This window comes from Coenobita brevimanus, chromosome 18 (assembly GCF_032717465.1).
Source record: "Coenobita brevimanus isolate Jiangsu-jjx chromosome 18, ASM3271746v2, whole genome shotgun sequence".
Lineage (NCBI taxonomy): Eukaryota > Metazoa > Arthropoda > Malacostraca > Decapoda > Coenobitidae > Coenobita > Coenobita brevimanus.
The window spans coordinates 18,992,124-19,018,122 of NC_136971.1; the positions used below are offsets into that span (position 1 = coordinate 18,992,124).

At 42.4% G+C, this 25,999-nt stretch overlaps 1 protein-coding gene across 1 annotated transcript; it reads right to left on the bottom strand.

Annotated features, from left to right (window-relative positions):
- On the bottom strand, window positions 1-25,999 carry LOC145391421 (uncharacterized). The gene is made up of 3 exons (XM_080266033.1): window positions 25,991-25,999; window positions 8,385-8,561; window positions 1-2,162 (listed from the first exon to the last, which is right to left on the bottom strand). Exons 1-3 carry the CDS (start codon window positions 25,997-25,999, stop codon window positions 291-293), a joined length of 2,058 nt encoding a protein of 685 aa, XP_080122159.1. The 3' UTR covers window positions 1-290.

Genomic DNA, 25,999 nt, shown 5'->3' on the forward strand with positions numbered 1-25,999 from the left:
ACAAATCCACATTTTGAACAGGTTTAAGTTTGCTTGTGAGAGTTTGTATTACATGTACATTGTACTGTCACGATGAAAAGTTTGCTGACCATTCCCTACCTGCGTCGTCGGTGGATGCTGTCACATGAAATATTTTTATGTAATAGCAATATGAAGCACATAACAAAACGGTATGAAAAGGAAGAATACTCGTTAACGTTCGGGGAGGAATGAGGAATATGGAAGGCAGGACACAATGTTAGCAGGGGACTGTCAGCTAACTTTTTCTTGTGATAGTAACTTATCATTCATTATTGTTGTCTGCTTGATCTCCTGGCTCCTCGGTTATTCGGCCTCCCTTGTGCCCTCTCGCCATTTCCTGACCTTGTTTGTCCTCTTGTAGTAGACCTACTCCTCTCCTGCCCTCTGTTGGCTCCATTTCTAGTCTGTGATCCCCGTCTGCCTGTATTCTGATTCTGCTGCGCCACTGTCCCTTGGCTTCCTGTTCTTGTCCGTGCTGAAGTCCTTGATGCTGTCCTTGCCTGGGAAGCTTCTGCTGTACCTGATCTTTCCCTCGTTTGTGACCTTCCATCTGACCTTGTTTGGGAACTTGTGGTCGCCTCTGATCCCCTGCCTGGCTGACTGGCTATAGCTTGTTTAACTACGTCCTTTATCATGTCTTGTGTTAACAATGGAAACCCTTGATTATCAGTCAGTGCTGCTTGATTTATTGCTTTCTCTATGCCTGCCTCTGACTCTTCTGGTATTTTCTCTACGTTTCTTGGTTCTGTAACAGTTATATCCTCTGTTATCTGATGAGGTTCAGCCATTTCGTCTCGATTTTGGTCACCCTTTTCTGTTTCCAGTTTTGTCATATGAAGAACTTCCTCCATATTGAATTCTGATATCGGAGTTGGTTCCGCCACGGTGTGCTGCGTATGCTCGTCAATGTCACTGTGTTTGCTTTCGATCATCGGATTTGCCTCATGAGAACCAAATAGGCCTACATGTATTTCTGGAAGTTCAGGTACCTTAATTTGGGCTGTATTAACTAGTTTTTCAACCGCCACTGGAATCGAATCAACTGCCAACTCTCCTGTTGCCTGAATTCTACTAGATTGGTCGTCTAATATAAATCGAGGTAAATCAGGTGCACTTTCTTGTTGTAGATTAACTGGTTTGATATCTGCTGTTCTTTGTGCATGATCCACCAGTGCTGAATTAGGAAGCAGAGGTCTTCCAGCACTTTGTGCATCACTAACCTGTGCTCTCTGTCCTCCCAGTCCACTGACAGCTTGCTGACTTGGTCTCTGCCTCACTCCTTGCCCTGGTCTTTCTCTGGCATTTTGCTGACCAGATCTCTCTCTGGGTTCTTGTTGCGGTGTTCTGGTCCTTCCTTCTGCTGGTCGTCGCCTTCCCCCTTGTGCAGGTCTTTTCCTGTTCCGTGGCCTATGATCATGCTCGGTTCTGACCATGACTGGTCCTCCTCCTTGAACAGGTCGTCTCAATCTCTTGGCCACCTTAGGACGACGGGGTTCAGACGCTTCATCTTGTTCTTCTTCTCTTGTAAATAATTGTCCTGTTGAAGACACTGGCCTCCTGGGTCCCAGAGATTCTTTGGGTCCATCTCTTGTTTCCTCCTGTACCTTAAGTGCAGCCAAACCTGGTGGTATCTTTGGCCTGTTCTTTGGTTTCTTGATTTCAATAATTAACGTGTCTCTCGTTTCATCATCAGCTGGTACTTTCTTTAGATCCTGCAGATCATCTCTAACTAAGTGTTTGCCTCCAGAGGATTGATTTAGCTCTGCAGCATCATCTGTCTTTGATAATGCCTGAGGACTTTCTGGCCTGTTCAGTTTTTTGGGACGGAAGAGACTTGGCCTTTTTGGAGTTGGTCTTTGTTGTGGAAGGTCTGTTAACTCACTTTCGACCGTTTCAGGTGGTTGTGTAGGTTGTCTTCTTTTGGTACTGGTGCCAAAACCTGGCTGTTGTGTCCGTGGCGCTCCAGTATGGAAACGATGAATAATGGGAAAACTCACAGGCCCTTCCTTCTCAGCCTTATGGGGGGAGGCTACACGGAATGTCTCCCTGAAACAGCATAGGTTATAAAGGGCACAACACAGTCCAGGACGCTCCTCCACAACACTGACATCTCCAGTGTGCACACGGGGCAGACAGTCATGCTGAAAAGACGAAGGAAAAATGCACTGAGTGAGCAGAATCAGGATTTTAAATTGCTGGGGGAGGGGGGGAGGACAATATCAGTGGCCGTGCAGGACATAATTTTGGTCGAGTTTTTAACCAGAACAATTTTGGTTTAGACAGCATTTATATTCTGCTGAAGACAAATAAGAGAAAATAGTTTGTAGCTAAAAAACTGGAAAAATAGGCATTGTGCTCTTATATTTATATGAACTCATATAATTTTATGTTCACAGTTCATTGCTGTACTATTGACAGAAATAAATAACCTATACTAATAGATTACATCATGAAAATTTTATTTGACTGTCTGAAGTATTTAAGAGCAATATATTTTAATTAGTACATCATTGCTATGTAAATTAGAGCCCATATTGCGGTTTTTCCTCCAGAAAAATACTTTAATATTTTGGAGGGGAGGGGGATAGTCCCAGGCCTTTTCACGCTGTTCATGTTCATGAACTTCCGTAGCTTATAGTTGCAGAATAATCTATGACAATTTTTATATATGATGTGATTATAAATTTCTGATACAGAATGGTCATCCATGAATTTAAAAAAGGCATTGGTCACTTGCCTTTAACAATGCTGGATTCCCCAGCATCAGGAACCTGTTTATCCTTTTCTGTACATCGCTCCCGTGAACCAGTCATCCGCACTCCCGATTTAACCACTTTATTTGCATGACATTTGTTTTGTATGCTTGCTGCCACTAACCGATTTTTTTTAATTCTCTCTCTCTCTCTCTCTCTCTCTCTCTCTCTCTCTCTCTCTCTCTCAGCTGAACATAATCGTGTGGCATAGCATCAGCATTACTGAATATCGCCACACGTCATTGTAGTGAAGGAGTAATGCTGTACACTGTCCTGTCTGTTAACATGCAGGGATCAGATTTACAAACAAACTTACGCAACTTTGACTTTTTTTTTTTTTTTTTTTTTTTTTTTTTTGAGAAGGACAAGGAAAGCATCAGAGCCGGACCGCAATAACCAAGACGTTGATCCATAAATAAACGTTCGAAAAAAAAGTTCATGATAATTTTTTCTCGTCAATAATTATTGTGTCTGCAGAAAGAATATGAGACACTGGAAGATTCTGCAGTTTCCTTGTATTTCCTGTCAAAATCAAATCGCAGTTACGAGGAGGAAGTTGACTGTCAGAGTTACTCGCCCTGCCCAAATCCACATTCTTTCCTGTTTGGTTAACACTCGACACCATTTTTACCTCGCCTGCACGGAGTCCGTGGAGGTATTGTTTTTGGTCGAGTTTGAGTGTTTGTTTGTTTCTTTGTTAGCAACATTACGGAAAAACGGCCGAATGAAAGTACATGAATCTTTCAGGATATGTGGACACTGGTCCCCAAAGAAAGTGATTAGCCTATATTTTGGAGGTAATCGAGTGACCTTGAAAGGTCAAAATCAAGGTCACTGATTTTCAGAGGATTATAACTTCAAAACGGTTGAAGATAGAGATAGAGATATTAGGAACATACAGGAACTTGTAATATGGGTTTTGATTTCACCAATACCGTTGACTTTTAATGACCTTGAAAGGTCAAACTCAGGGTCACGGATATTCAGGGGACTATAACTCGAAACTGGCTGGTGATAGATATTTACTATTACCAAGATATAGGAAGTCTCACATGGGCTTTCATTTGGCAACATGACCTTTGACCCTGAGTGACCCTGAATAGTCAAATGCAAGATCACGGATTTCCAGAGGGCGTAACTTGAAAACATTTGTGCCATTACCTTAGACTTTAATTGTGCACTGACACTGAATGGCAGAAAAGAGTCAGTATTTAATAGCAATAAAATAACTGCTGTTGGGCGAGGTTTGTTGTGCCTGGCACCACTTCTCTCTAAAATTCCTTCCCTCAATCCTGTTGTCTTCCTCTCTCCCAACTCTTCCCTTCACCCATATTTTCTCTGTATGTCAATATCACTGATTCAGGCACTGATGAAAGTAGTGGTGGTGTCCATCTATACAGTATAATGCTTCACTGCTATCATACAACCAAGTCAAGCTTTCTTTATGTTGCTCTTGTGGCCCCAGCGTCACCTGGATATGAGCCCGATGGACTGTAGGCTGAAGTTGTCGTTCTCTTGCAGTTCACCAGCCACTTTTCTGGGATAGGGAGGGAGTGAGGGACTTTTCTATGACAAGGTAGCAGATCTGTCTTGCTATATCAGTGCCACCACATGAAGGCTTCCCTCTCCAGCCATGTCCAGCCTTACACACACATATATAACACTGTTTAACTCCTTCGGTACGCCGTCATGTTAGCTAATCGGCATCGTCTTGCTGTTTCCAATGACTTTATTAGGCTTCGGAGAGATCTTCTGTACTGACGGGGTAAACGAAGGGTCTAACGAAGAGAAAATTCATTCCCAAGCTGAATAAAATCGTCTGGTAGAATGGATAAAAAAAGTCACGAGGTGAAGGGGCCAGAGACATCCAACACACACGGTGCAGTGACTTGTAAGGACAACGTTGGCCCAACAGCATTACATCTTTCAATATGATGATGTACTGTAATTATAATTCTTTATTCTTGCTAATATCAGACGATTTAATCACCTTAGGAATGTCTTTTTGAATTGAAAGATTAAGCTTGGTATTTATTAATTCTTTCATTGTAAGTGTTCTCTCCTTAAGCATAGTAAAATCACTTGGCGGTAGCAAGAATAAAATATGTAGTACGTAATTTAATTGAGGGGGGTTAATGAATCAATGCATAGACCGGAATTAGTAAACAGTTTATCATAGCAATGTCTGTTAAATGATGTAGCTCAGAACTAAATATGTCTCCAAAAAATTTATTACGAGCGAGGGCGAAGCCCTCGCGAGTCTCTCGTCAAATGCTGGCATTTTCTCACATATGAGCTGCTCAGCCCGGCCCGGCCCAACCAGGCCCGACCGTAACGCTTTTGAAAACCTTATATCTCAGCAGCCACAGGGCTGATCACTGCGTGGTTTGTACCATATGATAGCCTAATTCTTTAAGATTTGTTTTTGACAGGTTTTATCACACCCAGGCTGTGCACGTGGCACGTGACGCGCGCCATGTGAAGCATGTCGAAAATCTTCAAAAGAGGGCCACAGGCCAGGACAGTTTGTCGTAAAGGCATGAGATTTGGTAGGTAGATAGCCATCAATATACTCTAGGCATCCTCGTGATGTAAGGCCACATTTCAATGCTTTTTTATTTAAATGGCCTCGCTCGGACCTCGCCGACAAAGATGTATTATTGGTATTGTACTGATACTGAAACAAATTACGAAAATTACTTCCTTGTCAGACACGAATTAATTTCTAAATCTTATAATCAGCCTTACTTCTTGCCTTTCCAGACAGTTTAGATGAGAACAGAGAAGTGAAGCCACACCCCAACCCCGTGACCTTCCCAGACCCACAACAGAAGGTCAGTGTGGGCAGCCAGTTTGCGGTGTGATTGCATTCACCATGTATGGACTCAGATGTAGGGAAGTTAAGTACTCCTTATTATTTACCTAGACTTTGTAAAAGTAAGTTTTATATAATATTCACCATGAGTAGTGTGTAACTCCAGCTATAAGAGTGCAGTTAATATACGGTAGGTGGGACCTGACGGTAATCGTCATGAAGAGACAAACCATTGTTTGCTTACATCCTAGACAACAGTTTTCTTTAACATTTTTGTGCTGGTGGTGCACATGGTTAGTTTATTCATACTAACACTAGCATTTTGTTCAACTGAGAGGAATCCTACTGCCAATACCTTCAAAATTGTCGCAAATATCTCTTTATCTTTTACTGGTTCATCTAGAAATTTTTATTTTTGCCAACATCAGGCAATTTGGTTCAGTCGAGGGAAATCCTGGCAGTCAAAGAATTAAATGAGGCATGGAAGAGTGAGGGATATTGGCCTTTCGTGTGAACAATACGTTATGCCTTTATGATGTGTTAGTGCCACAATGTCCATCCATAATTACTAAACGTATTCTCACCAGCTCTCTAGTGTAGATTTATTTGTCATTCACAGTCTTTATGTAGTCGGGGACAAAAGTACGCCAATATCTGACCTCTTTCCTCTGCTGTCAAATTATCCCAAGCTGATAGAGGTTTGGTATGTTATCTCTCAATAAATGATTCTCTATGATATGGTGCATAAATGAATTTGACGGACATACCCTAAATGTGAGGCTGACGTTGTGAAATAGTATGCAACATTTTGTCCCTGAATGTACACATTACTTAACCAGGCATCTCTGGAACAGTCTTCCTTTGCCTACGAACTCCAGTCTTTCACATGCAAAGCATACTAGCATATCTAAATGAAAGGACCCTGAATCTGGCCCTCTTGTTCGACTTTCTTTGGAAGGGACAGATTTTGCTGGCAATGAGCTTTCGATCCTGTCGCATGCATCAAAAAGTATAGGAAATTGATCTCAGTACTGTTTGGCATCACTGTTACATTAAAATATATATATATATATATATATATATATATATATATATATATATATATATATATATATATATATATATATATATATATATATATATATATATATATATATATATATATATATATATATATATATATATATATATATATATATATATATATATATATTTATTTATTTCAGTTTTAATATGCTCCGACGTAGTTTTGGCATTGTAAGTTACTTGTGCTGCTTTATGGTAGATGAACGGTTAGTCAAGAGTCAATAGATCATTTGTAACCTTTTGGGTATCCACCGTCCACCCACTCCGTGCAGTGCTATCTTAAGGTGACTCTACACCCAGTGACAAGCTAAATGGTTACTTGTTGTTATTGTTGTTGATCACCCCCAGTCTGTCTGACCGAGCAGACCCATCAACCACAGGCATGCAACCTCCCGTGCAGGACTGCCCCGTGCAATGAACCAATGCTATTTATCAGCTGACAGCGTCTCGCCAGAGCAAGGCGCGGGGAAAAGTGTGGAAGTTTAGTTCCTGAGTAGATACCGCATTAATTTGCGTCTCCACCCAGCTCACAGGGGAACCATAGTAGGCTTCATTTCACCCCGTTATCTTGTTATATGGTTACCACCCAGCGTTGTAAAAGGTTTCTCCGGTTACAGGAAACCATTAGATTTGTCGCTAAGTGCACAGCCACCTGAAGTGGATAGAAGAGCAGTAAAAGTGACAAGAAGAAAAAGGAAGAAGAAGGAAGAGAGGAGGGTAGACACAGCAACAGAATGATAAAGATGACGGTGAAGCAGGCAGCACTACATCAAGTGAGTGGATGGTAGTCGCCATTACCTACCATTAATGGTTACCTGTAATCCAAGAAGACATTTATTAAGTTGGTTGGTAACTATTTAACCAACAAATATATGCTTGTTGGTCTAGTGGTTTAAAGTGTATGACGACTGAAGTCTGAGGTAAGGTTAGGCTTATTTCTGTTCCTCTTTCATTTCCTCTTCCTCTTCTTCTTTCTTCCTTCTTCCTCTTGCCGCAGTCCTAGTTTCAGTCTCACATACGTAAACCTCCAGCCTCGCATACACCCTGTCTTAGTCTGTCTTTCTTCCCTTCCCTCTTTTCCATTACCTCTTGCTCCCCTTCTCTACTCCCGTCATCTCTACCCTCATTCCTCCCCCTCCACTCTCTCATGCCTCCTTTTTGTTTTGCTATTAATGTCTTATACTAACAGAATACTTAGGTACCTTAGTTACAGTGTGTCCTACTACAGGAAACAGTCCCGAAAGGACCAATTGGTCTGTTGCTTTCCCTTGTACTCCTTTGTAATCCTCCTTCATCCTGCGCACATTTTCCTTCTTTCTCTACCTCACCCTCTCCTTTCTTTCCTTTCCTCTCCCTCTCCTCCTTTCTTTTCACCATCCTCTCCCGCTTTCCTTCCTTCCTCCCCCCACGTACCTCCTTCCTGATTTTGCTGTCCTTGTCACTGACTTACGAATAGTTATCTTATAAAAAAAAACTATCCTATAGCAATCATCCTAGAAAGGATCAGTAAGTCTGTTTCTGCTTACATTTCCTTGTACCCTTTTGTACTCCCCCTCCACCCTGACATACCTTTCCCTCCACCCTCTCCTCTTTTTCCCTTTCTCCTCTCCCCTCACCCCATTATTACCTTTTGTCTTTCCTTAATTCCATCTTTCCCCCATCCTCAGTATACCTCCTCGTCCACCGTTCCTCGTCTCCCTACAACTCACCATGCAGGAATTGGCAAACTCCTGGCAGCATGTGTTATGGCTCTCACAGCAGTATGGCCACAGGTCCTCGGGCACGGCAGAACAGCTACTCTTGCACCTGTCCATACCCACCACGCCCGTGCCCGTGCCCACATTCAAGCAGGCGCACACCATCAACGCCCACACCACCCATCTGACCTGTACAGAGTAAACAGATTAGAGAATCGTATCCTAGGTGCCATTACCGGATACAGGAGACGATATAAGTGACGATACAGGAGGATATTAGAGAGGATATAGGAAAGGGTATACAGGATGGTTCATGTATTACGTATACCAGCTCTCACGTACTGCTGGGACGGCTTACCCAGCGTTATCAGCGTTATCACCCTGCAACATTTTCTGTTTTCCATAACCGTTTTCATGCTTTACAGTATCTGCCTTTTTTTTTTTTTTTTTTTTTTTAACGTCCATTAAGTGGGTGGTTGATTAGTAACGTCACGAGGCAGTAAAAATGTCTTTGCTCCTCACAAGAGCAGAGTGAGCCGTCCCTGCAGCACACAAGACCAAAAAGTGTAATATTCGGACCGCTCTGCTGTACATGAGGGGATAGGACCGTAGGCTTGCTGGCAGAGGATGATTTACAAGAGGATAAAGAAGCAGGAGAGGGGACTGGAGAGTATATAGAAGGGAGGGGCGAGGGTATAGGAGAGAAATAGGACAGTATATAGTACCGTATTCTAGGTGTTATAGGAACCTTCGTAGCGCCTTTAATTTAGTGATTATTTTTGCATATTAAATCTTAGGCTTCCGTTTTGTACTATATATCTTCCTAGTTCGCATCAGTATCATAAAAGGGGATACTGAGGTGAACTGGGCATAGTACTAAGGGTGATGCGTTGCGAAATCTACAGAGCCACATACAGTACAATATTCGGACGCGGCTGTGGCGATGGCCTGACCGCGTTGGTTGGCAAGGTAAAAGTGTGTGCCTTTGATATTTAATTCTGTCCACTCTCCGTTCACAAGCAAGGTCGTACTCCACATTCGCGCTGCACTCTGTCCACTTTGACCCTTCAGTCCTTTGGTGTATTTTTAGTCTCATTCTATGCAGTACACTTTCAAAAGTATTTTAAGTCTCATTTTATCCACTTTCAAAAGATTTCATTCAGCTTACTGAGAAAAATTGTGTAGTGCGTAGGGAGTAAGTGCACTGTTTCTAACCTCGTCACTACAGCTGGTTTCTAGAACGGTAGCAAAATACTCAGGAAGAACTAAAAGAAAAAAGAAAAATCGGATTCAAAAGGTTAACTTGGCCTAAAACTGCCGCATCTCCATCTTGAATACTGAACTGAAATAAGAGGGTTACACTAGAATATGGGGCCAGTTATGAAGTAGTGCCGTGGAAAGGGTATAGAGGTTTAGTAGGCTACCGTCTTATGCTGCATAAGCGCAAAACGAAAATTTGCGCTAAGTTAAGATGCACCAACCATAACACTGGTTTACAAAAACAAAAAAAAATCTGAGGCAAGCATGTGAATAGGTGTTTTTGACTAATTTTGATATGCTTAATTCAAATTTCTGAACAGTTTTGCTCTATCACCTCTAGTTTTTTTGCTTTCACATATACCTTTTTTCATTATTATGCATATATTTATAATATAATGAGTTTATTTCATATATTAAAATGGCATATTACAGAACGAAACAAGACAGACACAGAACACTGACAGAACTAAATATTACCATTACTTGGATATAAGCATATATACACACCATAGTACTACAGACAGTCAGAAGTGAGTTTTTTTGGACGATCTGGTGTACTTTGCCTCCGGGATGTCGCGCAGGAGCATCCAGCAGAAGTCCCCCATCATGCTGGGGTTCCACTTGCCTTGGTAGTTGCTCTCCATCTTAGTAATATCTAGGTGGAACCTTTCCCCATGTTCGTCACTTACTGCTCCGAGGTTCTGGGGGAAGAAGTTGAGGTGGGAGTGGAGAAAGTGAATCTTGAGAGACATTCGGCACCCCATATCCTGATAAGCCTGCAACAACTTCTCGACACGCTCTTGGTAATCTAGTGCCTGTGTATTACCAAGGAAGCCATGGCAGACTACCTTAAATGCTTCCCATGCTCTCAATTCCTTCAAGGTGAGCTTCCCCTCGAATACCTCATCCTTCAGCACCTCCCGGATCTGAGGTCCGATGAAGATGCCCTCCTGGAGCCTAGCAGAACTGAGAGCTGGGAACAGAGTGCACAGGTGTTGGAAGGCAGCGCCATCCTTGCCCATGGCCTTCATGAAATTCTTCATAAGGCAAAGCTTGATATGAAGAGGGGGAAGAAGCATCTTGTTCATGTCCACCAGAGGATTTTCTTGGGCACTGTGTTTCCCAGGCACGAAAGTGCTCCTAGACCCCCAGTCCTTCTGCGTGTAGTGCTTGACATGTTTGAGCTTGTTGTGGCGCGCGTTTTAAACCAAGTTCCAAGAAAATAGGACGGTAAATGGATTTTTGACGAATATTTTGCGTCTAGGCCTATAGGCTATGTATACAAGTACATACATGTATACATGTATATCTCAAAAACTAGAGGTGATGAGTGAAAACGGATTTCGAATCTGAAATCAGCACCCCAAAATTAGGTTAGAACACCTATTTTCATGCTTGCCTCAAATTTTTTGTAAACCAGTGTAATTACGGCAGCTGCAGCACTGATATGGGAGAATGTTTAATACCCAGGCTCCTAAGACTCATTCTCAGGTTAGTGGTGAAATAAAAAACTGGATCTATCCCGACCACAATAAGGGTTAATAATGATGCTAGTGTTAACACTTTCAGACTCCTGTGGCTCGCTCTGTAATAGAATGTACTAGGTTAATATAGGCCTATATTGGCTGAACCGTTCTTTTTGCCAGTATCGTTTGTGGTCAACAGGTTAACGTATGTAGGTAAATTTCCCTCGTTAGGTAAGTTGACGGGATTTTTTCCACATCGTCTCGACGGGTCTTAGAATAAGAAGTTTTGGCGTATTATTTTAGCAGGTTAGAAGTATTCATAAAGGATCTGAGCCAATTCATACGCTTTGCAAATCTTCATAAGTTAATGATTATCAAATTATGTTTTGTTTTTCCCGTTTTTGTCACTTAAATTTCACTCTAATTAAACATGAAATGTTTAATGCTGCATACGTGTGAGTGAAGATAAAAGTGCAGGTTTGTAAAGCAATCGTATGCAAAGCTTTAGCCTAAGTGAGTATGTAAATACGGCTCTTGTTCTCTTGCGTGGTAGTGTTCAGAGCAGCAGCATAAAACCAGGTTTTAAATGTCACTTGCTGGCACCACCAGTTACGGATACTTTCGGCCGTAGTATTGACACTGAGTGAACGAAGATGGAAACAAACTCCTTATTTCTTACAATTTTGCAACACCTGTGAAGATAGGAAACGATAACCACTGCATTCGACTGTAGTTAGGTAATTAATAACGAGAGAAATTGACCAGAGTCGATTTATGGTTAATAATGTTTCAGTAATATGAAAACAAAGTGCCTGCCTTCACATTTGCGATCTCAGATTTAATACTTTCACTACGATGACGTACAGCCAGGAGCAAGAGTTCGCTGACACTTCCCTAACGGCTGTGACAAGGGAAGGTACTGTACGAAACGTATTTATGTGACAGCAGTATCAAGAACACAAAAGATTATGGGAAGGAAGGATACTGTCTGACGCTCAGGAGGGAATGAGAAGTACGGAAGGCAGAACACTGTGCTGGCAGGGGACTGTCGATGAAGTTTTGCGTTCTTAAGGAGCTGTTAATGAAATCAGGGAACATCTGTACTGAAGTGGTAACTGAAAGCTACATGTAACCGCACCAGTCTGAAAGTCTCTCTTGAGTACAAAGAGTAAACCACAAGAGACGTCATCGGAATAAAGAGGTTAACCCCGTCACCTTGTGACTCATTTTTATAGTTCATTCTTGAAACAAACAAAAAACAAGCGGTGCCAAGGCACAGCAAACCTATCCCCGGCAGTCATTTTAGTGCTGACGTATAAACACAACAGGATATCTAGTCAAATATGTTACATATCAGATTTGGAGTAAATCGAGTGAAAATTGGCAATTTTATGCCCAATTGAAATTTTAGGCCAACTGGGGGTGACCCCTCTGATGTAATGAGGCATGTTATAGGATGCAGATTTGAAAGATGCACATTTAGGTTTTGGTTTCATGTCGATATGACGAATCTGAAAGGAGTTATGGCGAAAAAACGATTTTTTTTTTTTTTTTACATTTTTTGGGCCTACAGCCTGAGCTTTGGCCCAATTTGGCCCAAAATTTAATCAGGTGATCAGAAGGTCATAGCCCATCATCCCTGTAATTTTAGTCAAAATGGCACCAGTAGTTTTCGCCTAAAGGTGTTATTAGACAGACAGACAGACAGACAAACAGACAAATCGAGTTAAAACAATAGCCATCCCCGAGACCTCCGAGGCGGGGACGGGTAAAAAATCGGTAGAGGTAAGCCCTTGGTGGTAGAAGGGCTTAACAACCTCGCAGATAAAACTTCCAGTTCACGAAAAGAAAATCCATTGACGGCATGAATATAATATCGTCGTCCGTGGATCAGATGATGTATTCTTTAGATTATTTTTGCTATCACCGGACGATTTACTCATTTTAGGAGAAACTTTGATCTGACGTGGATATATAGTGGAGGGATAGATATATGGGGTGGATAGACATATTGGGTGGATAGATATATTGGAGGGATAGATATACTGGAGGGATAGATGTATTGGAGGGATAGATATATTGGAGGGGATAGATAAATCGGAGGGATAGTTATATTGGAGGGATAGATATATTGGAGGGAAAGATATATTGGAGGGGATTTATATATTGGAGGGATTAATATATTGGAGGGGTAGATATATTGGAGAGAATAGATGGAGGGATTGATATATTGGAGGGAATAGATAGGAATAGATATATTGGAGGGGATAGATATATTGGAGGCGACAGATATATTGAAGGGATAGATGTATTGGAGGGGATAGATATAGCCTTCATTAACTACTTTCACAAATGGTTGGTGGTGGGTGGTGGCGACCATCATCCACTCACGTGATGTAGTGCTGTCTGCTTCTTTCTTCACCTTTATTATTGATTTTCTATGCCTGCCCTTCTCTCTTCCTATTTTTATGATTCTTCATGTCACTTTTCATTACACCTCTTTCCACTTCAGAAGGCTCTGCACTGAATGACAAGGTTACAGTAATGGTCTTCTGTAACCTTGGATACTATTACAACGCTGGGTGGTAATCATATAACCAAACTAGATTGGCACTCAGTAGAGAGCATACCTCCGTCAACGCCCTATCTCGCAGTGTTAAGAAAGTGAAAAGAACTTCCTGGATCCGCGGCTTTATCCGGATCCACACCAAAATTTAATGTAGTATATTCTGGGCCAAGGCCCATTCTTCTACCAAGTTTCATGGAAATCCGTCCTGTAGTTTTTGTGTAATCTTGCTCACAAACCAACCAACCAACCAACAAATACATGGACAGGGATGAAAACTTAACCTCCTTGGCGGAGGTAATAACAGGGTGATGTGGAGCCTACTATGTTACCCTTGTTAACTGGGTGGAGAGACGAAAATAGTGTCCATATGGGAGTCAAACCTCCACATTCCCCTGCACCTCGCTGTGGCAAGATGTCTACCACAAGGAAACATCAGTTCACTGCACGAGACTCAGGTCAATTTCAAAATCAGTTTCTTTTATTTGGCAGAGTAACATACAGACATAGGCTATACTGTACATACATAGAAGAAACTATACCGGCCAGGTGTGTTGAGCCAATGGCTCTTTTACAAACCTGTAGGGGAGGGGCAGTTGCTTTCTTGCGATTGATAGATCTGCTGGGCCAGGCAGATCGAGATTGCGCAACAACAACATGTAGTCTTTCCTACGTAGAATATAAGATTTTGGAAATAATATGCTCAAACTAAAAAAAAAATATTAAAGTTATTATAGACCGTTTGAATCTGGGCGTCATATTTATGTGTGGTGGCAGGTGTGGGTGACGTAACAGGTTGTGGAGGCTGGCAAGTTTTTTTTTACCACAAGCACACACACGTCTTAGCCAAACGTGTTTCCTTCACTTCGGCCAAGAGGAAACGAGTTAGGGCTATAATTTGTTTTTGTAGCTTGTGTGTGTGTGTGTGTGTGTGTGTGTGTGTGTGTGTGTGAGAGAGAGAGAGAGAGAGAGAGAGAGAGAGAGAGAGAGAGAGAGAGAGAATTTTTTATCCGTCCTCGTCCCGGAAGGGCTCGGGGACGGGTACCATACTGTTTTCACTCGGTTTGTTTGCTTGTTTGTTTGTCTGTAAACAACTTGGCGTGATAACTACTGGTGCGATTTTGACTAAAATTACAGAGATAATGGGCTATAACCTTCTGATCACCTGTTTAATTTCGGGCCAAATGGGGCCAAGGCCCAGGCTGAAAAAAAAAAAAAAAAAAAAAGTGAAAATCGTTTTTTTTTTTTTTTTTTTCGCAATAACTCCTTTCAAATTATTCCTATCGACATGAAACCAAAACCAAAAGGTGCAACTTTCAAATCTGCATCCTATAACATGCCTCATTACATCAGGGGGGTCACTCCCCAGTTGGCGGTAGGGGGGTCAGTGTCAGGTGGGTCGGGCCTAAAATTTCAAATGGGCATGAAATCGTCAGTTTCACCCGATTTACTCCCACAGTTGATATGTCACATTTTTGACTAGATATCCTGTTGTGTTTACACGTCAGAATTTAATTGACTGCTGGGGACGGGTTTGCTGTGCCTTGGCACCGCTTCTTGTTTGTTTTGTAAAGATGGAAGAATCTTACACTATCACGCTACTGCATGAAATGATGCAGGGAAGCGATAAATACTGCATAAGGAATATGTAATTATTCACACACACACACACACACACACACACATCGCTCGCTGGCTCAGAGGTAACGTTCTCGCATGCCAACTGGTAGACGGGAGTTCGCTCCTCGTTCGGATTGCGAAAAGTTTCACTGACGAAACGAATGGTTACTGTCCCCTTTGAGCAAGGGGATGGGTGTGTGCATGTGTGAAGGTCACAGCCTTAGATCGGACTATATGAACTCTCAACTCTCTTCCGGGAGCGTAAAAGGTGACGATCACGCCCCCATCATATCATCCTGACCGACCCGGTGAATTACACACACACACACACACACACACACACACACACACACACACACACACACACACACACACACACACATATACCATATAGTATTATGATCAGGGATGTAAATAAGCGACAATAACAGCGACATAATTACTACTACTACTGTTACTACAACTACTACTACTATTAATAATGATAATAATAGCAGCAGCAGCAGCAGCAGCAGTAGTAGTAGTAGTAGTAGTAGTAGTAGTAGTAGTAGTAGCAGCAGCAGCAGTAGTAGCAGCAGCAGTAGTAGTAGTAGTAGTAGAAATAATAATGATGATGGTGATAATCATCATCATCATCATCATCCAATCCTATGTTGACCCATAAGGAGCGTAGAAGTCCGGGGCTAGGCAAGTTAGTCCTGACATTTAAGATGAGAGTGACCAGCCTCACTCATCCCTGAGTGGCATTACGTGAGCAATAAACCCCAACCACCCCTTGGGATATAAACCTTCACCGGCTCAATCCGATTGGAGTGTCCTAGTTACCCACTAAACCACCAGGCGCCAAAATTTGGTTATATGGTTACCGCCCACCATAGTAAATGGTTTCCTGGTTTACAGGAAACCATTTGGCTTGTCACTAATTGTAGAGTCACCCACAGGCAGAAGGAAGAGGAAAGAATGGAGGAAAGAAAGACAAGAGGGAGTGTAAAGTCACCAGTAGGCAGCATGACGAGGAAAGAATGAAGGAAAGAAAAGACAGAAGAGGATGGAAGGAAAGAAGGATGGAGGATGAGGCAGACACCCGAGAGCAGCACTACATCGAGTGAGTGGATGGTGAGCGTCCCTACCTACCACAGATAATAATAATAATAACTGTGTGTGTAATTGCCGTTTGGTGGGCGGATGGTGGTGACGTCCCTTGTATTTTTCCTTGGTATCTCATCATGAGTATCTGCAACCCAGGAGAGAGTTCTCCAGCTTGGTAGGTCATGTGTAGTTACTCCTTCAGCACAAGAGGCCTCTCCTGACTGAAACAGTTTTTTTTTTTTTTTTTTTTTATAATGTGAAATGTCTAACTCTCTATTTATCTATCAATCTATGTATTACTAATATAAATAAATGATAATATATCTATATCTATATCTATAGCTATATCTATCTATCTATCTATCGATAGATAGATAGATAGATAGATACAGTATGTTCTATAAAATTATGTGTAATACAATACATTATGTATGTAATATATTTAATATAAAATATGTATAACTATATATCTATCCATCTCTATCTATCTCTATCTGTCTATCTGTCTGTCTATCCGTCTATACCTCTGAGAACCCAGGTTCAGTAGAATAGAGAGAAAGAGGCATTTTCGAAAGTTCATAAAAGGAGGAAGCCCAGGGTTTGGACCTGTGAACTTCGCGACTATAAGCCGATATGCCGAGGGTGGTATACTGGTATACTATGTAGCTTTCCAGCAATGCCCTACCCACAGCAACTCTGGGACTCCATAATATTATCTATTTATCTATCTGTCTATCTACCTATCTCGCCTTATTTTTCACTTCTGCGTCTTCCGTCCTCTGCTGACTGATATTCTTAAATGGAGAAACACTTGGTACGTTTCCCTTCCTATTTATATTTCTCTGTAACGTAATGCGTCAGGGTTTCCCCCTAACTGTGCCGTAAAGGAAAGTGTAAAAAAAAAAAAAATGGATAAGTGATACAGGCGGCTGTGGTTCATGAGTGCAGAGCAAGGCCAGCCAGCCATACAGTAATATGATGTGATGCCGAAAAAAAAAAAAAAAAAAACGTCGGTCCAAGAGGGCGGGTGAAAGAGGTCACCTAAAAGCATCCCTCTATATAGTTGCCAAGTCGCTGCTAAATTCTCAAAAGATGTTAGAGTGTCGTTAAGCACAAAACTCTCCAGGGAAGTCGCAAGTTTAAGTTGCTAAAATAATGGTAAAATTTGGTAGAGATCTCTAATATCCTGTCACGGAATGGAAAGAAATATCTCAGATCTGGCTCTGACGGGGCAACCCTAGTCCACGACCCTCTTTCTGCCATAGCACTCACGATCTAGTTCCGGTTCACACAACAGTGTTTATGTTCGCCTCGCTCCTTTTTTTTTTTTTTATCTTTCTCATTTCTCCGTTTTATTGCTCATTTATCTCATTCTCGCCGTCTTTCTCCACACTATATTCCTGTTTTATTAACTTTTGTAGTTCCTCCGATTTTTTTTTTTTTTTCACTTTTCAAGTTTCCTCACGTTTTTGTCATTTTGTGAATCGGCCACCACTCATCACGTCTTCGTTTTTTGCTTTCCCTGCGTGGTGACCTTCGACCACCTCTTACATTTGGTTGGTAAGCACCTGCCGTGGCGAGGGTGATGGTGGCTTACTAACACCTTTTCCTTGGCGATTTGTTTTGCTTAATATAACTTAATATTCTCTGGCACAGTTATGAGCTATGCCTTTTAGCATGTTAGACGAAAATATAAATGAGTCAGTTGCAGAAATAAACGAATAAGGTAGAGATTTTTGAGATTCCTAACCTCACGAGAGTACGGCAAGAATGATGAAGGCGAGTAACTGTTCGTCAAAAGGAGGCCATAAAAGGATGGACGTAAAAAATGCAAATTGCGTTGGCATCACCTTGGATCCTAGTCATAATGGATCTTAGCCGACCTTTCGTAATAAACAAGTCTCCATGGCTAGGAAACACTGTCTGCGGTAGTTCGTATTGTTTCACGTTATTATCAGCTGTAGTTTAATCTAGAATTGTTTGATTGTTGTATGAGTTAAAAGCACAAAATAAACGATCTTTATACGCAACTTAAGCTCAAGAAATTTGATGAATCTGCTTGTCACCTGCTGCTGCAAAAATGATGGAGGTGAGTAACTGTTCTTGAAAGTGAGGTTATAAAAATGGATGGAGGAGAAAGAAAAATGTAAACAGCGTTGACAACTCCTGGGGGTCGTTTTCACTGAAGGCCAAGGGTAGTATTTACAAACTCATTTATGCAAAAGATTGCTTGTTTCTACTTTTATCTTCTTTCATATGACCACCAAGTACTTTTCAGCTATAGCCTACTCAAACGAATGATACGGCGCCTTGTTTATCCTGGAAATTGGTCAAGATCTTTTATAAATACTTCCCCTCAGGACAGGTTTTACAGCTGACGAGCAAGGAGCCAGGTGCATATGAACACCTGGGGACGCGTTTTATTTATAATTTTTTATTTCTGTCCAGCGTATGATTGACAACGTCCCCGGCACCTGACAGAAGGCCTTAACAAAACAGTGATGGTCCCCGACGTAAATTTGTGGTTGTTCCAGACACCTGGCCTCGGCGGAAAGCACGTCCTACTAAATGATAACCACCACACACACGGCTGTATTCTTAGTGGCACTGGAGGTCACGTTGCACATGTAACTCAGCAATTTATTTTCCATATTGCACCTTAACATTCTCTCGTATGTCATTTATATACTTTTCAATCTTGTTATAGCTGCCATCAATAGCATGCAAGAAGACACTAAGCTTGTAATGTGCAAAATAAATTTCTAAGGAAGAGGTGTTACGAAATCTCCAGAGGCAATCGGTGTACTGCCCTAAAGATACGGGTCATTTACAGTTTAATAGTTTTTTTTGGCAATAGACATTTAATACTTTTAACTACAAGTTATTTTTTAGATCCACATCAAAAATGTTTGCAGTGAATTATACTCAGTACTTCATAAAGAAACTTTAGATTTTCATCATCGTGGCCTGTTACCTGCACGTTTAATGTTGATAAGTTGTTTGAACACTTTCGACTTTGCTTAAGCTTCTTATCCATTTTTCATGTTTACCTTCACAGTAATAATTATACACTTCATGCTACTTACCCGCACCCTATAGGGCGTGTTAATAGCCAAACTTTATTAGGAAAAGTTTTCGCCTCTCTGTCTGTCTGTCTGTCTGTCTGTCTCTCTCTCTCTCTCTCTCTCTCTCTCTCTCCACAGACACGGACACGCATATCTATGTGTGTGTGTATATATATATATATATATATATATATATATATATATATATATATATATATATATATACCGTATATGTATAGACTGTATAGACTGCTGAAGGACCAAATATATTTAAAACATTGTGAAGCCAGTTTTCTAACTGTAAATATTTGAGTAATTACAGTGATGCTGGAGTTTGTTGGTAGGTCTCATATTTTTTTTTTTTTTTTTTTTTTATGTAAAGGTGCTCTTCAGCGACGCAGGTACCTGATCGCAGAAAGTTCATGTATGACTGGCCGACGATCGAGACAAATTTTGCAGCTGCCAGCGGTATATATTAGTTGAATATATTGATATATACTGGTTGAATATATTGATATATATTAGTTGAATATTTTGATACCTAGGAAAAAAAAAATTCATTTGCGTACTTTCTGACCACACTTATTAGCTCGTCAAATCTGGTGACGTCTTTTAACTGTAAGGTACTGTATTCTTGCCACAACAAGACCTTTTCATTCACATTATTAAAATTTTAAATACCGAAGATGCCGGTGTACGCTGTGCCTAACACATCTAGTTTAAGGTCCACCAATCGTCAGTACATCGCATGTAGATAGAACGAATAAAAGAGATACAACGTTCATGGGCTTTGGGGGAAAAAACTCGCCTATTAAAAAGGGACTGCGACGTGTTATTATTATCTTTATTATTATTATTATTATTATTATTATTATTATTATTATCTTCTAACTGACCGTTGGTTCAATTTACAGTCGAATTCTCGGTGGCTTTGGAATTTTCGTGAGACTTCTTCCTCAGCGATTTACTTTTGCCTATTACACTTCCTTATCGTGTTGTACGTTCTCAGGCAAACTATGTGGTTACAAAGAGAATTCTATAAATAACCTAAAGGAGTATAACAGATCGCCAACGAAAATGTGCTACGAAAATTCCATGGCTAACAGGAATACGACCCTTAACGCTGTATTGTAGGTTGCATAGGAGGCCTTGCAGCACATTTTCCTAAGGGATTTATTTTGCATTGGGTATCATAACATCCTCTTGTATTGTTTATGTCGTTTATATATAGACACAGTTTGCATTAGTAACACGCAAGAGGATAGTAATGTCTAATGCGATGAAGAAATCGCAAAGGAAGAGGTGTTGCTACATTCAAAGCCACATAAAATACAAGTCCCTTGGTGTGAGCGTTGTGCAGTCAGCCCGAGACACTGAGGGAGACTGAGGCACGTTCCCAGCATTCCCATGCAGTGTTGCCAACCCAAAAATTGATTTTTGGTCCAAATATCCCTACAGATGTCACAAAAAGTCCCTACGTGTCCCTACATACAAACTTATTTTTTAACAAGAAATGCAGATTTTAATTAAGGAGTGATTAATAATGTAAGCTCCATGGATTAATATTTATTCTCATCTCCTTTTAAACAAATTATGACACTTCCGTTTTTCCTAAACAGATTACCTTCATTATAATAATGAACACAAAAGTATAACTAAAGGCCTGAATGGACAGAAAACAAAGCTTTACTCTTTTTGGTCATACATCTGTTGGTTATGAAGTGTCAAATGCCTCTCTTCAGTCCCCTTTGCAAAATCAAGACAGTTTTATCCTTTAACTTAATGTTTATTAATTGAAAGTAGGTTATTTGCTTTAATTTTTTTTTCTCATCTCTTTTGAAACAAATTATAACACTTTCATCATTCACAAACAGATCACCTTCATTATAATAATGAATACAAAAGTATAACTAAAGGCCTGAATGGACAGAAAACAACGCTTCACTGTTTTTAGTCATACATATGTTGGTTATGAAGTGCCAAATACCTCTCTTTAATCTGCTTTGCAAAATCAAGACAGTTTTTATCCTTTGATTTCATATTAGAATTGATAAAGAGTAAGGAGTCCAATCACTCAGGTCCCATCCTATTCCTCTTTTTTTGTCTTTGCATCCGCCAGTAGATAGAAAATCCTCTCAGCTTCTGCACTGGAATGTGGCAAAGTTAGGATAAGCTTAGCTAGAGAGGCAAGGTTCCCAAAAACATACTTGTCTGATTAATACTGTAACTTGGAAAGATACACTCAAAGTTCTTCACAGCTTTTCTTAAGAAGTAGGCTGCGTTCATCAGCACTGAAATATGCTGGAAGATCCTCCCACTCTTGCTGAATATCACTCTGAGATTCTAACAGATATCCATATTTCATCATTAAGTTGTCTAGATTAGGTAGTGAAATACCTGCCGCCACCAGATCGGCCACCCCACCACCCCCCACCCCACCACCAAACCGCCGCCTCACCACCACCCCAGGAGGACACCACAGAGGGCCGGGTCACCGAGAGGTCAACCCGGGGCAAGAAGGACATCGGTGCCCCCCTGTCCTGATTCCATCTAACCCTCAACCGCCTTGACGGAAACTACGCCGGCGGAAGACACGACCCTGCGGGCGGGACAGCACTCACCAGGTTCGGGGTGGGACTGATCCAGAGTCAGTCCCAAGCAACACCGCGGTACTGCCTCAGTGCGTACCGGGGAGGGTTTGGCCACTGTACGCCCCTCAGTTGTTTTACTCTTGTAGCACCGCCACATCAGCCACTGTATGTTTGGGGGAAGGTTTGGCCACTGTACGCCCTTCAGCTACAGCCACCTCTGGAGAAGGCCTCGAAGTGTCAGCTATTGAGCGCACTCTAACTGGCAGAGAAAGCCACGGAGTGTCAGCTATTGAGTGCACTCCGATTGGCAAGGGCCTTGGAGTGTCAGCTATTGAGCGCACTCCGACTGGCAGAGAGAGGAGTGGAGCCGCGATATCGGCCACTGTACGTGTCAGGGAGGGTTCGGCCACTGTACGCCCCTCATCCATTACCTCCTCCTCCTACGGGAGTACTACCTCCGGAGTTTCAGCTATTGAGCCCACTCCGGTTGGAAAAGGAAGCAGGAGTGGAACCGTGATATCGGCCACTGTACGTATCGGGGAGGGTTCGGCCACTGTACGCCCCTCATCCACTACCTCTTCCTACTACGGGAGTAACACCGCCACATCGGCCACTCTACGTGTGGGGGAAGGATCGGCCACTGTACGTCCTTCTGTTACTTTCCGTGGGGCAGGCAGAACCGCTGTATCGGCCACTGTATGTGCCGGGGACGGTGTAGCCATTGTGTGCCCCTCATCTGCCTCTTCCTCCTTCGGGAGCAGCACTGCCACATCGGCCACTGTGCATGTGGGGGAAGGATCGGCCACTGTACGTCCTTCAGCTGTAGGCCCCGGGGATCATGGAACCGCAACATTGGCCACTGTACATGTGGGGGAAGGATTGGCCACTGTACATCCTTCATCTGTGATCTCTGAGATCTTCCCGGAGAAGGAGGTCCCTTGCGCAACTGGCCTTTCACCTCTTGGCTGCGTAGGACGCCCCTCTCTTACTCCCTCCAGGTGTGGTTCCCCCGAGGTACTACTGGAGTGGTGGCGTGGCCCTGTGTCGGCCCTGCCGCCTACCCCTGGTCAGTCCTGGTCTCTGACGGATGCCGGAAAGAAGAGGTGCCGCAGTCTGCCCCTGACGGCGCCCTTCACTAAAGGCGACCGCAGCACCCAGGCTCCCAGACTGGGCCGGCAGGCCCCAGAGTCAAGCCACTTGAGCTCTACTCCCCCACAACTCTCTGCCCAGAAGAAGAGGCGACAGGCCCGCCTCCTGCAGCTGTTCGGCCCCAGTCCAGAGGGCCGCCCTTCAAGTCGAGGCCCCCAGTCCAGAGGGCCTCCCTGCACCCCACCGACGAGGCTCCACCACGAGGGCCTCTCAGGTCGAGGCCCCCAAACGGGAGAGCCTCCCTGCACTCCCCTGATGAAGGAACCCTGGGCAGTGACACCCTTACGGGCAGTCCACTGTCTCCTGCAGGAGGGCTCCCAAGCAGAGCCCCCTCCCATGCCCAGGTGCCACTTGTGTTAAGCCCAGGAAACAAGGGCCAGTAGTGACTTAAGTGTATCTCCTGTGTCAGAGATAAACCACGGAGACGGGAGTGAACAGTGACAGTGAAAGAGTGAGGCCAGAATAATATTAGTAACACAGTGAATTAAAATACCCAGGCAAAACAGAAAAGATCAGTGAACCCGGAGATAGAACCTGAGCACAGAGAAAAGCCAAAAGATGGTGAACAGTGTCCCCGCGACTAAGGAACTTCCTCGAGTGTCGCGACTCGTGCTATAATCTATTTTAGTAATACTCACTCTCTCGACCCTTGGCCCACTCCACCCATAGTGCATCAGGTCGAGATTATTAAATACACATTTTGCCTATAGACACAATACGGGTATATTGAACTTACGATCCACCATCGAGATATAATTACAGAACTCTACCCTCTGCCTGTGCTATGTGTGCTATATGTTATTGTGAAGTTAACTCTGTAACCCTGTCCCTATCATATCTTGTAACTCTTTGTTGGTATTGTCACAGTGTATTGAAATAAGCTAATAGATGTGTTAAGGTGTACTGCCTAGTTTTTATGCCCCGTTCCTTTGTGAGGGTTTAATTCCGGTCCGGAAAGAGGACCCCGCTCAGTCGCGAGTGTTTTTGGTTCGAGAAGTCGAGCTAAAAACACCTCGCATAACAGGTAGATTTTTTCTAGCATCAAAATCCAACGCAATCTTAGGAGATATGAATTTCATTTCCTTAAACAGGGGATCAAAGAGAGGCAACCTTTTTTTGAGCTCAGCAAATGCAGTTTGATAAAAGGAGAGGCACCTCCTCTTGAAATGATTATTACTTTCATCATCCTCAAGAGCAGACAAAATTGACTTTAGAATTGTATGAACTTCACAAAATTTCATTTTTTTTTTTACAGAAAAATATACTAAATATAAATGAATGTCCGAAATCCCTACATTTTTAGGAATTTTGTCTGGGCGTCCCTACGTCCCTACGCCTTTGAAAATCAGTCAAAAGTCCCTACGTTTAGGGACATGTCCCTACAGTTGGCAACACTGTTCCCATGGTTTTTCTCATCGAAGGTCACAAAATGGCGCTGTGGTTATACCGTTTCTGTCCGATTGACGGCCTTGTGATGCCATCCCCAAGACGTGACTGGAGGTTATTCGATCATGTAATGCCACCAAGGGAAGTACGCTGGTCGTCTACCCATAACTGGGCAGCGTAGCCTCGGAACATTACTGTACGCTCTGAAGTGTATAAAAAGGGACTGGATATTAACGTTTTTACGGACGTCGCGAGGTTACCCATGGCACCACACCGAGATCACAAGTATTTTGTCCTCGCTGGTTTATATATATATATATATATATATATAATGCTGTGGTGAGAGTGGGTTTTTAACCGTCTAATGGTCGAGACATTCCCAGTCCTAGTCTCCCACTAAAGCCAGAATGTTAATACTGTTACCATTAACACCCATGGTTGGAACAGCCACTTTCCTGTATTCCATCAACTGGACAATTTTATACAGCTGATATTGAATCACAGGAGCCTGAGTGTCAGTGCTGTAATTAACTACCGTGGTCGGGACAACTCAGGTGTTTCCAGGTGACACCAGATGGCTGCACGGTGTGACTGGAGCCTGCCAGTATTCGTGTGGATGGTGTAGTGTTTTGCTGGTGTGTGTGTGTGTGTGTGTGTGTGTGTGTGTGTGTGTGTGTGTGTGTGTGTGTGTGTGTGTGTGAATAGGATGACAAAGTTTTGATTCAGTTTTAAGTGATCTTCGTGGTTATGATAGGATACGGTAATGTAATTCAGTTTTCAAAATAATCAGTCAAAGGTCACGGTCATATGCCATGGTCAAAGTTTCGACCCTATTACTCATACAGTTTTTAAAAATCTAATTTTAACCCAACCTGGTGGAATGACTTGGGGTCAGCAAAGTGGTTGACTTATTATTATTATTATTATTTGTAAAACAAATGCTCAAAAATCAATTCAAACAGTTTGGATCCGATTTTTGACCAGACTTGGTGAAGTGACTGAGGCTCCGGCAAGGATGAAGTCGTTTGTTTTTAGAGCAATCGGTCGAAGGTCAAGGGGTAAAGTTAAATGTTGAGCCCTTACACCAGTTACAGGGAGAGGGTATTGCACTTTCTGAGTCCTCCTGCCTACCAACATTACTACAGGAGGGCTCATTACCGCTGTCCACTGTCTAAAAATCCGACTGGCGTTCAGTGAGCAGATGACACTAGAAATCCACTGGTATAATAGAGTACAGTTTACCTGACGGAACTGGGTCACTCCCACAACTTGAACACGAAGTCGTGGTCGCGGTGAACCTTGTTTAAGGTAGGAATGAGTCTCCTTGATTACTAATCAAGTCGACGCTCTAACATGACTACATTTGGCTATCAACTTGGCTAAAAGAGAGTGGTTAGGGATCGTCGTCAGGCTGGCGGTTACTGACCTTATTCAT

Excerpts from the sequence above, each read along its gene's own strand:
- LOC145391421 (XM_080266033.1), bottom strand. Across the intron at positions 2,163-8,384 it reads AGTTTGCCAATTCCTGCATG|CATGACTGTCTGCCCCGTGT; the intron begins GTGAGTTGTAGG and ends TCGTCTTTTCAG.